General features: G+C 39.0%; 1 protein-coding gene across 1 annotated transcript in view; it reads left to right on the top strand.

Moving 5' to 3' along the window:
• LAMA2 (laminin subunit alpha 2) overlaps positions 1–12,933 on the top strand; it is a 287,602-nt gene that overhangs the window by 143,422 nt on the left and 131,247 nt on the right. The window contains exons 18-20 of the mRNA XM_059831458.1: positions 155–241; positions 6,404–6,615; positions 11,228–11,334. Of these exons, the coding sequence (XP_059687441.1) occupies positions 155–241; positions 6,404–6,615; positions 11,228–11,334 (406 nt within the window). The remainder of the gene's footprint in view (positions 1–154; positions 242–6,403; positions 6,616–11,227; positions 11,335–12,933) is intronic.

Raw genomic sequence — 12,933 nt, 5'->3', positions numbered from 1 at the left:
AAACTTAAGCCCCGTGTCCTAGACCAGAATCACTTTTCCTGGTCAGTGTTTTGCAAATTAACGATCTCTGAAGTGGGAAGAGAGCTATGCTGCTAAAAATCTTTTCTTTATGTTTCTTCCTTGTCCCTCTTCTTACCCAATATCAACAACACAGCTTTAGCCCAACATGCCATTTTGACCGAAGTCGTGGATTAATATGTGATGAATGCCTGGCTGGGTACATAGGACCACGCTGTGAAAGGTAAGCAAGCATCATGCTTTTAACCATATGAGATCTGAAACAAAAGTATTTGTCAGATAGAATTGTTCGACCTTTTTATTACTTCCACTTCTCGTCCCCATTCCTGTGTTCTGAAACTCACTGAAGAAATTCGTGTGCATCTTCCTCTGATATTGTGAGCATGCATTTGCATATTTCTAGTGCTTGTTTTATTACTTGACGGTAGAGTGCAAAGCTTCCAAGAAACATTTGCTGAGAAGTAAGAGGGTTTTTTTTTAAATGATTCTTCTAGCTTTTCTGTCACTCGTCTGAGATTTTTATAATTATTTTATCTCTTTTGTCATTTGAATGTTTAGAGCAGCGTGAATCAAGTATTCAATAAAATCTTGATGTGTCTTTTTGAAAAGTTAATATGCACCAAAACCACAGTTCTTCTAATAAGTTCTTTGTTGATTTTAATTATTTTTAAATAATATTTTGCATTTTTGTTATTTCTAGTTTCCTGTTGCAGTCTTTATTTAGCAAATAGAACAAGCTAGGCTTTTATGACAAAAAATATAATTCCTCTTTGTCATGTACATAGAGAAGCTCAATATATATTTTCTACACTTCATTACTACCTATACAAAAGACAAATAAAAAAAATATGTCAAGTCTGTCTTCGGCTATGACAGGTCTGAATGACATGTTAGTACTGAGAGAGAAAGTTCTTTCCCCTTCTTATATCCTATTATTCTGAAAGGATCACATGGCGAATTTAAATGAAACAGAAGGCTCGTGTGAGTGCAGGTGCTAAGCTCCCGGGAATCCCTTCCACAGGAGGTGAGACTGCATAGACAAAGGGTATCATCACTGTGTCTGCACGCCTTTCTGTCCCTTGGGATTTCACATGGATGGAACAGCTTTCAAGAGCAATTAGTGTGCCAGAGGCCCTCTGCTAGTTGTTTGGAGGTCATGATGAATCAGCATTGGCTTTGGCTCCGTGATCCCAGTCCCCTGTGACCCTGCAAATGACAAGAGGGCTGGGGGAGCCAGATAACTATCTAACACCTGGCTAGACAGTTACGTGGCACCTCTGTTTCTTAGTAGGCTTTTGCCATTTGGCATTTCCATGAGCTGCTTGCAGCATTTTCCAAAGTATACCCTAAAAAAAGGTATGGCCTCTGAATGAAAACTTACAATGTTCAGTCTGGAATGAGGAAAAATAGGAATGAATCAAGAGGAAGAGCCAACCAGGGAAGCAGGAACCTGACCATATGCTGTGAATCACCCTCTAGTCCTGTTTCCAATTTACATTTACAGCTACTTCCTTTCAAATCCCCTGTTGCGCTGTATCTGTCCTAAAGTGAGAGTGCAGGCTGTCACCTGTTTGCACTCATCATCACTGAGTCTGCTCCTGCTGCATGCTATTTCTGCCTGTCTTTTCCTGTCTGTCTTGGAAGTCATCACCTTCTTTCAGCTGGTGGGCTGTGAAGTTAATGATGGCAGGAATAAATCACATCAAGAGCACTTTGGTGGCAGTTTGTCAATGCAGGGTCATTGACAGCTTCCATTAGCAACAAGTGCTATTTCTGAGTGGAGCACAGGCTGTAGATGCAGTAGAGCAGAATCTGAATAAGTGGCAGGCTTGGATTTTAGCCTGATTTCCTAAGGAAATGAGGCTAGTGTGATCTTTTTGTGCATGTCTGTCTGGCTACCTGCAAAGACATTTGAACTTGTAGGTCGATTTCAACCAAATTTGACAGAAGGGTAGGAGGTCTCAAAGATAATAATTGTTCCTGAAGGTTTCGTGAAAAGAAGTGGCTGAATAAAGGTTAATAAATCAGGACATGTCATCGCTAAGGGGGAGAATACTGTGTGAACTCACACCTGATTAAACAGCAGAGAATACGTGAGAGAGAGAGGGAGAAGAGAGAGATTATTAAATGTTCTGCCCATAAGAAAACTTTCACAGGGCAAGGAAAAAGCACTGCTGTAGCCTGAGGGATTACTCCCGGCTGAATAGCAACATGCTGCAGCAAATAATCAGCCCTTAGCCTTGTAACAATGAGATACAAATCCATTGGAAATTAGTCCATTAATCCCATTGCTCATAGAACTATTTGCTTTTAATTGTAACAAGTTGCTTGGAAATGCCCGCAGCTGTCAATAATAATGATCAGGAGAAAGCATGTTGCCTTTTGCTTTTAATAGTGATTGTATAATTGCTAAAAGAGTTTACATGAAATTCTCTTTCATTTTAGCAACTGCTAAAATTATCTGAGCCACATGATTCATTAACTGAACAGTCCTAAATTATCATGACGTGCCAACTATCATGAAGTGAGAATACACAGTGCTGTACGTATTCGGCCTCCAAAATCATCCCTATGGAGATAAGATCTTTTCTTTATATATATATATATACACACACACACACATGTGAGTTGTAAACTGTCAAAAAAATTTGCTACCTCTCTCACTTGAACTCGTCAGAAAAATGTTGCCAAAATTACTCAGTGTTCTGAGGGGTCTGGCTCCTGACACGATCAAAATAATTGCAGATATAAACTGTGTTGGGAGTTACCACATATCTATAATTGTAGAGAAAGCCCAGCTTCCCCATTTAATCCTTTTCCCCAAAGAATTAGACTTACATTCTTCTCTTGCTTACTGCCCACTTTCCCAAGAAGTATGAGGTAGGACAGACACTCTCCTAACTCCATAGAAAGGGTGTATGAGAATATAAAAAAAGCTGTCCTTTGAGCCCAGCCCATTTACAGGATGATGATACGCATTTTGCAGCTACACAGTCTTGATATAGGCAAGAGCACGCAGTTTCAGGGTAAAGAAGCAAAATGGGTGAGAGTCTAGCTTCTCCTGTAGCACTCCTTCATTTATGAATATGGTTCCAGTGACCTTTTCCTCCTGGAAGGAGAGATGAGAGGTCACTGTATTTTAAGTGGGAGGAGAAGGGTGAGCTGGGTTGTGTCCTTCCTCCTCCCCCGCCTCCCACCATTCTTCAGGTCTAGCACAGATTGCCACCCCAGCCACAGTCCCTTGTGAGTCCCTTGGCTTCAACCTGCTGCTCCTTCTAGCCAATATAATTCTTCCGCTAGTGGCAGAAGTACAAGTCTGTATTGCCATGCTGATGGGAAAAGGATCAAACATTCAGGAGATTTGATACAACACGTGTTATGCAGGATTGTTTACAGGTTGCAAAGGCAGGCACTGTGACCTTAGAAAATGCAAGATTTATAGTTGGTCATACAACAATAACATCTGTGTTGTGCACCTGATTTAAGATTTTTAACTGTGTGTTCACAGGCTGTTTCTCCATAGGGCTTTTGCCCAATTTGGTACACAGGTTGAATGCACATAAGTTTCAAAGCAACTGTAAAAATAGTATTTCATTTTAAAGTGTTAGGATTTGCAGCCTAAATTAACTCTCTCTCAAGGGGTTTTTTTCCAGTGAATATAAAGAAATGTATAAAATAGGCTTGTGTTTATGTGCGTATATGTGTATATATACACAGCACCATAGGGGCTGATGTGAAGAAAATTAACTCCATCCCAGCCAGAGCCAGTACACATACCTACACATATATTTATATAGTAGCCCTGTATTTGGCACCAGTTATGCCAAATAAAACAGTGTCAGTCACAGACACAACTGCATTTGAGGTTAAAGGTGAGCAGAGAGGAAGAAAGAAAAATATGGAAACAATCTTTCTTTGCTGGGTTTACTCCTATTTTTGTTTATTTTTTCATCTCAGGGTTCTCTTGTATTTAGCAGTCATATATTTAGATACGTATTTTCTGTAATACATAAATGTAATTTTCCATGCCACATGATTATTTTTTTTTAATATGAACTTTGCCAAACATGTAGTGCTTTGAATCTGAGAAGAGTAGCTGAAGTAGAAATGTCCTTAAGGGAATAAAGAATTAGTGAAAGTGGATTTTTTTAATCTTCCCCTGCAACTTCAGGAGAAGTGGGAGAAAAAGTGGAAGAATTTACACATAGATATATACACACAGTTTTCTTTAAAGCTTAACTGGTTTACCCCTACTTTCAGGATCATCTTGAATCTGGATTTGAGATTATGTATGTATATAAGTAGAACACAGCTATGTCATGGTAGTGGGTTTTGCTAATTTTAATTAGCAAAGTCTAAACTGATGAGAATACAAAGAGTTGTCAAGGTCTCCTGCTATGAATAGAAGGAAATGATTAGCAGTGCATTTCTCACAAATCCCTGGAGTATTTTTTCTGTGAACTGCTTGGTAGGTTTCTGTGAATGCTGTCAGATACAGAACTAACCCCTAAATGAAAGTGAAAGAGAAAAAGGAATACACATTAAGTGAAGTCAAATAGATTCATAGTACCAAAAGATACAGATTTATGACAAATACGCCAGTAGTAAGTGAGAAAGATCTCAGCAAAGCGTGGGTGAACTTCACACATTTACATTTTAGGTAAAATAAGATAACTGCATAAATTACCCAATTATTCTTTGGCTTTGATGAAACTTGGCTATTAATCATTACATGTATTAAGAGACATCCCTGGCCTTTGTAACTGAGATGTCATCGCTGATAAAAAGCCAATTTGTTCTGGCAAAAGTAAGCTAAAAATTGGTCTTTTGTGGTTGCTGAGATATCCTCCATTTAAGGAAAAAGTATCCATTTCTTTGCAGGGAATATAAGGAGGTACAATACGTGGCTACATTCATGACAGGTTCTGAAAACAAAATGCCTGAATTATTCTAGTGACAAGATTATGATGTATTGTTGCTATGAGAAGATAATTGTGAGAGATGGCTATGCTAACGGAGTAAAGCACAGTGAGCTAGACTGTGAAAATTTTACTTATGTTCTAAATCCTACTTTGTGTAATATCTTACTACAAAACACTGTTCAATTAGATCCGACTATAATTTCCTCCCTAATTTCAGTCATCCATTTTTATAATCTTTGCTAATGATATTGAACAATACCTAATAAATGTTTAGACGGCTTTGTTTAGGAGCCAGTTGGAAGCCTCATGAGGTATTCTGGATGCAAGGAAAAGGATGAACTTGATGAGCTTAAAGGGGCAAGAGTGAAAGCATAGTGGATCTCTGTGTTCCTGTGTTAGGATGGTACCCAAAATCCTTACTCAACCATACCATCCAGTACTATTAAAAAGCAGAAAGGATATCTATGTACATTAGAACTGCATTCAAACCAACTTTAAAACACTAGGAAACATTAATTTATGCAATGTGTTTTATCTGCTTTCTCTTTTCTTTACACTAATTGGAGTTCATCTGAAATGCAAATGAATAACTTCATCAGCTGGAACTGGGCAATTTTTCTTCTTTTTCTTCACTTTCTACAAGTTGCTCTTACTGCGAAGTGTGAGCAAATGTAATGGAAAGGGAAAGCAGACCAGAATATGAATGGAAATAGGCTGCGAGACGAGTAGAAATTTCCTTTAAATACACACTCATGTTAGGTCAGATTCACTAACCTGTTTTACATGGTACTCACAGGAAACTGCTGGTGGGCAAGGTGGAAAAGAAGGTGATATTTTTAAACATCTTTGTTAAAATATGAAAGGTATAATACACACCAACATAGTTCCTGTGATAATGAGCAATCTTTTTGTTACCTGCCTATGCACAGAGATTAGCAATCCATTAATCAAACAAATCTGACCAGGGGGTCAGGCTAGATCAGGGGAAGGCTAAGTCAGGGGAGGATCTTGTTAGGCAAACAAATTTATGTCTGTATTACTTTCTAAACCTGTTTTTCTAAACTTAACAAGTTTTTAAGGTTGAGGGGAAAAATCATCAAGCTTGCTGGTAAATTAGTACAAAACATCTAGACATGATGTGCTGAAATACAAAGCCTGTCTAACATGGACCTGAATTCCTCTAGTGTGCCAACAGACAGATTTCTTATTATGCTTTGTCTCGTCTTCAGTGCCAGTGACAAGATTTTTCTCATGCTGAAAAATAATTACTAGCAGAAATGGCAAGATTTCAGCTGGTACTGTATCTACAGTGTTGTTAAAAAGCAGAAGGAGGGAGAGAAAAAAGACGCTTAAGAAATACTTGAAAGAAGATCAGATCATTTGTGTGATCAGTGAGGCAACAAAATTAAATATTTCTAAGAGGATTATTTAAGGCTCCTAACTGGTGATGTCTTTTACCTTAGGTGTGCAGAAGGCTATTTTGGACAACCTCTAATACCAGGGGGATCGTGCCAGCCATGCCAGTGTAATGACAACCTTGACTTCTCCATTCCTGGCAGCTGTGACAGCTTGTCTGGTGCTTGCCTGATATGTAAGCCAGGTACAACAGGCCAATATTGTGAGAGGTGTGCTGATGGATATTTTGGCGATGCTCTTGATGCAAGGAACTGTCAACGTAAGTCATGAACTTTTACTGCTCCTGACAGTATTGATCTATCCTATATCCATGTTCCTGAGAGGAAGACTATGCCTCTGTTTGTGTGAGCAGGAGAATGATACCATGTACTTACACCTCTAATAATAATAATGTTTTACTTGCACCTGCATCTGGAAAGGGAGACTTCAAAGTAAATAGAAAGAAGAACCTATTAAAAAACTTCCTGCTGTAGTTGAAGCTGTAATGAAGCAGACATGGAAAAAAACCTGGGATAGTGGAGCATTGCATGGATGCATGGATCTGACTAAATGTCAGATGTACAAAAATAAATACAAATAAATGAAAACTATTCACTAAAAACACTATAAGTCATCCACGGAAATCCCATTAACTAGTAAGATTGGTTCTGAAAGGAGGGAGTGATATTTCAGTTACTGTAGGGTCTAACTTTGGCAGCACTTGCGACCTCCTTCCCATCTACATGACCTTGGTAAGAGTTGGGAGCTGCTGCCTCTTACAGGGCAAGATTCTTCTCTGCCTCTTGCAAAGCAGAATCTAAAATCCCCTGACAAATTTTCTAAGATGCTCTGAAGGAAGATACCTGGCACTGCAGGAAGCTACCACTTCTCAGCTGAGTGGTGGCATTTTGTTTAAGTATGAGCCCCAGCTCATGCTTCCCTGTAGTGATTGCAAGAAATTATTGAGAGCAGATAGAAGATTTGGTAGGAGCAGGAGCTTTTGATTCTGTAGGAGGCAGTGGCTTTCTCTGAGACATTGCTGGCACAATTCAGAACACAGCTATTAGTCAGAACAGGTGCTTTTAACTTAAAAACATTCCTCATGTACCCTTCCACCCCATTCTGAGGAATACAATACAAGAGGTTGTAAACTGTCCTGAAAGAGCAGAGTATTTTATTTCACTGTCACAAGGATTTAATCCTTTTTTCCACTGGAATAAACTCAGAGCAACTTCACTAAGTACAAAGGTGTTACATGAGGATAAAATTATGCAAGCAAAAGAGCTGGGCCATTTTCTTATTGCTGTGTGTGGAGGAACACAGGGACCACTTTTGCAGTATGTGTTGCAAGCACAGAAGTCTGAGCCACTGGCATCCATTTCCACGATTTGCTCTATCAGTGGCTTGCAGTTTGACAGTGAGAATACTAAGTTCTGTTGGACCACCTAAGACTGCATGGGAGCCAGTGAGATGCAGAACATCACCAGGTTTCTCAGCTAAGGCTAATAAACAGTGATATACATAAAATCATAGATAGCCATGAAGACATATACCTGTGTAAATGCTTTCTGTACTTGCTTTATACAATACTGGATAGAAGCTGGACAATCACATATATTCTCTGCACACGTTAACAATTCATGATGAATGATATCATATGAGTTAGGGAGTTAAGTGTATAATGTGATTTAAAAAGAAGCGTATTTCAAAAAGCATAGCTTCCAGTAACTTGTCACCATTCCTGAGGCATCAGTAGGACTGTTGCTTTGAACATTTCTACAGTAGTGGCAGCTGCACAGGAAAGAGATGTAATATGAGGAGAGTTCAGAAAACATAGAATTAAAAAAAAGAGTATTAAAAATAAATAAAGATTTAATGTAGAATTACAGACTTTGCGTTTGTTGTTAGTATCACTGACAAGGAGAGCCCCCTAATGTATTCATAGCCTTGTGCTCACAGTTACCTTGTATTCATCTACTCTCCGTCTTTCATGTGGGTTTCTTTTTTTGCATAAGATTTTTTATTTCCTTTCCAGACTTCCATGAAATTTGCCCTGCAGCTACAATATCAGAGGGACCGTGCCTTTACTTTGTTGTTTTCAATTTCGTTCCTTATTAAAAAGGCAAATCCAAGAGTATTGCAAAGCATGAATTTTGCTTTCAAATTATTGTTTGAAATGTTTCTTGCTCTTTCTCAGTACAGTGCTGTTGTCATGTGCGTTAACCATTTCAAATGACAGTACAACTTTACATCACTATAGCATCTCTGAATTTCTTGGTGTATCTGTACAAAGTAATAAGTCTAAGAACACTGAGCAAATGTCCTAGGCTTATTTGCTTTGATTCTAGTAGGTTGCTTTTTGCTGTGAAACAGCACAGTGTGCTGAAGCAAATACCTGGAGGTTGTGCTGATGGTAATAGAAGTAAGTGACATGAGATGAATTAAAGCAAATATTCGAGTGTGCCTGTGTGCCATTGCATAGGTACTACTGTTGGAGGTGAGTGAGTGTGTAGGTTGATTATAAATACACTCACATAAATACTTCTACAAATCAAGAGATAATGAGAAGGGTCTTGACCAGTGTCATTTTGGGAGAAAGTAAGACAAATTTCTCTGACAGACTGTATTGTATTATGACAACCATTTGGAGATTTGGACAATAACTAATTTTCCCAGTAGAGGTGAATGAATGAGAAGGCTTTAGGTGAGATAAATGCAATTTATCAGATTAACAGTTTAACAGATGAATAGCCCTGGCTGTATGTTTCTTTTGTATGTATGTACTGCCAGAGCCAGGAAAAATAATCAAAGTCTTGACTTCCAAATTCTGCCTTACCACTGTATTACACTCAGTCATCTGCAGCTGAGTTAAGAATACATGGTATGCTGTTTGTGGTAATATATAATATGAATAGGATTAACTCATCTGTTTATAAAATCAGTGTAAATTTTCTTTTTGATTCTTGTGCTGTCATATGCCTGATAAGCAAAACAATTCAAATGAGACAAGCTTTGTTTTTTGAGGTCTGTATAAAAAGGTTGGTTAATTTGCATTGAGAATTGTGGTTTGTTGAGTCTGAGCTTTCACATCTTTCACTGCTGACCATTTTAATTAGATAGACAGTCGAAACAGATATATGTGATACTCATCACTGTGTACAGTGTGAGAGTAAAAGGAAAAGAGAAGCTATATTAATTACAACAGAAGTGTTTTTAAGTGTTTACATTTTTAAAATATTTTGCAAAACAGAAAGAGATCAAAACTTCTGAAAGTGTTACCAGACTGATAGGAGAGCCCAACATATCTTTTGTTACTTATTCCAGAATATGAGATGTCTTTGCAAACATTTGAGAAATAAGGCCATGAACAGACTAGCAACCCATAAAGTCACTTTCATTTGAAAGAAGAAACTTCTGCAGAATGCCTGAAGAGTGGGGGGAAAACCAGAAATTAATCCTTTCCATTTACGATGTAGCAAGTCCAATAAAGTAATGAGAAAGCTACTGTTGTAATAAACTATACATAGAAAAAATATAGCTGCTTTGTCTCAAATGGCACCTTGTGACATGCAAGTATGTGACCACCATGTGTTCACTGTTGGGACTCTTAAGAGCTTCTTAAAATGAAGGTGTCAGGTTGGAAAAAGACCAAGACATGTAGTCAGGGCACTACAGGAAGGCAAAAAGTGGATTGGAGCCCTGGTTTACAGAGTACATTGATAATCAATATACAGATGTGGATTCATTCCCCTCTGGGAAAAAAAAAGGATGTGCAGGAACCAGCTCACGCTGATATAGTTGATGACTACATGGTCATAGTCCCTGTGACACCCCATCACATCCCTCTTCTCTACTGTGAGTGCTAAAGGGATTTTTTCCTAATCTCTGCATGCTGAAAGAATTGTGGTCAAAGAACATAAAGGTTGATAGAAAGCTTCCTAAAAAGTTCTCTTCTCCTAAAACATGAGAATTTAGAAGCCAAAAGCATTGTTATTTTCCTCAAGAAAGAGCAGTTCATTTTCATTGCCATTTTAAATCCTTAAGAGAGTGTTGTGATGAGTTAGTCTGGTCAGTTGGATTACGTTTCCTCTGGGAACTGTGATGCTGTTGCTGAGATAGAGGTACCAGAGCATTATGGGAGCAGATAATCCTCACTCTCTTTTTCAGCTGCAGTCCAGGGTGCTGCCTGTGAGGAGGAGCTCTTGGGGGGTTGAGGAGGTTACGGTGCGGGTAGCGAGGCCCCTGGAGGTAGCCTTGTTCTGGGTCTTCAGCCTGCCAACATTTCCTGCCTGTTACATTAACACAGACTGGACTCCAGGGCAGCAGGACCGGCATGTGGAGCAGTAGCACTCCCACTTGCCATAGCTAAATCCCGTACACACCTTGTGTAAGGGTCTGTACCCTTTTTTTTCCCTCAGTGCCACCCTGCCCACTCCAAGGCTTGGGGCAATGGCCAGGCTGTTCTGAGGGAGCAGCTTCTGGGAGGGAGAGAGCCCTGCCTTCCCCACCACCCACTTGGTCTGGCAATTTGCCACTAATTAAAATGTAAAGGCGGTTACTGTTTTAAAACTTTAATTCTCCATCATCACATACTCAGTAATGTGCCGTAAACATCCTCTTTTGATCTGAGAGGAGCACATAAAACAAATGGTTTATGAAGTCGAGGCTAAATTTCTCACTGTAATAATTTGGAGCAAAATTCCACATTATGGGTAGGTTAATGTGTGTTGTCACCGTATGGGAGTAACACTTTCCTGCTTTACTCAGGCCTGCATTCTTGGGTTTCTCAGGGTGGCAAAAGCCACACTCTAAACATTTGATTATTAAAGATAGCTTCAGCAGCATACATATTTTAGGAAATGCATTGACAGCTCCTTCTTCTTCCTCTGCAGCCTGTCACTGTCACGTCAATGGCTCCTTCTCAGAGATCTGTGACTCTCGGACAGGCCAGTGCAAGTGTAAAGCCAACGTGATAGGGCGCCGGTGCGACGTCTGCCAGGTGAGTGACAAGAAATGCTGTTTTCTTTCCATTTTCTTCCTTCTTTCTCATGACTAAACACAGTTTCTGTTTGGATAGTTTTTCTTTTTTGCTCATTTTTCACTTAAAAACATATATGGGTTGTTCTTATGGGCAGAATGGTAAAATGGCTGTTTTTTAAATGTTTTCCAAAGGTTTTCTAGAACAAAACACAGAACATCACATGCAAATATATTTCAAGCCTCACTGTACATACAAGTACATTTTTATATGTGATATGTACACTTTATATTCTGGATGTTTGTTATAAATAAATTAGTTAAAAGTATTGCAGCTCTGGGGAAAAATCCCTCTATGAAGAGAGTTGTGAAATATCAGATAGCATCTGATTTTCAAAAAAAGCAGGATGCTGGTTTGCTTCTGCTGTGAATGTTCTGCTTTTATGTTTTTTCTTAGGGGTTCTTCTTGTATTGTCCAAATAATGTATTCTTTTTTGGTGAAAGTGTCTTTTGCCTTGACATTGTTTTGCTGTCTCATAAATCACTGCAAAAAACAGTGTTTCATGAACTTTCACAGAGCTTTTTTTAGGCTGGTAAGGAATATGTTATAGCTGGCTGCACATTTCTCTGGCTCAGTGTGACGATTTGTGGGTTAGGCCTGTGTCTTCAGAACACCTCCACGTGTGTGTCATTTAAAGCACATAAATAATTCTGCAGAAATCACAAGGATCATTTTCACCCTGCATAAACTGTGTAATTTCGGAAGAGCTTTGCTCTCACCCTATTTTCAACAGAATTTAAAGAGTGCGTTCAAAGAAAAATTGTTGCTGTCAATGGAATTTGCACAGATTGCATCAAGTAGAAAGAAAATACGTCAAGTTTGTTGATACAATATTGGCCATTGGTTAGAATTAATCTTTGTTTACTACTGTGTTTGCTACTATCTTTATTCCTGTACTCTTTTATTTGCTGTAGTTTTACTATCTTCACTTTCTAACAGTGTTTACTCTTCATTCTTAAAGCCCAGCTACTTCTGGGCCCCCGAAAAGCTGGTTTGCATACCCTGTGGCTGCAGTGCTTTAGGATCCATGTCACTGCAATGTGATATGTCAGGAAGATGTATCTGCAAATCAGGATTCATGGGCAGACGCTGTGAAATCAGCAGACAGGTGCCTAAATTGAAAGAAAATGCACGAAGCAGTCAGCAGATCCGAGTCCACCCTCGGAGATGGGGCGTCAGCAGTGCCAGTGGGTGCCCACGGGGTGCTTACCGGCCTGCTACTCTGGTAATCAGAAACTGTGTGCATTGCATGGGCTGAAATCTTGTATTCGCTTGTGTTTGGAGCTCTTACAGCCTTTTTTTTTTTTTTTTTTTTAATTTACAATATGTGTGCTACAATATACGAAATTATCAAGAAATACGCAGGCTCAGAAGACAGGTAGCCTTTTAGGATAATTCCCCACTTCTACGGCTTCTCGTGCAAATGACAATGTAGGCCAGAAGCCAAATAGCAGAATAAGTCCAAAAGCAGCAGCATCACCAGCAGTATGCACAAAATGTATAGGTGATGTACATACATCAATGGAATCAGTGAGATTTTCATGGCCTTTGTCAGCATAC

The sequence above is a fragment of the Gavia stellata genome, chromosome 2, assembly GCF_030936135.1.
Source record: "Gavia stellata isolate bGavSte3 chromosome 2, bGavSte3.hap2, whole genome shotgun sequence".
In the NCBI taxonomy this organism is placed as follows: Eukaryota; Metazoa; Chordata; class Aves; order Gaviiformes; family Gaviidae; genus Gavia; species Gavia stellata.
This window is presented reverse-complemented; position numbering and strand designations above follow the sequence as displayed.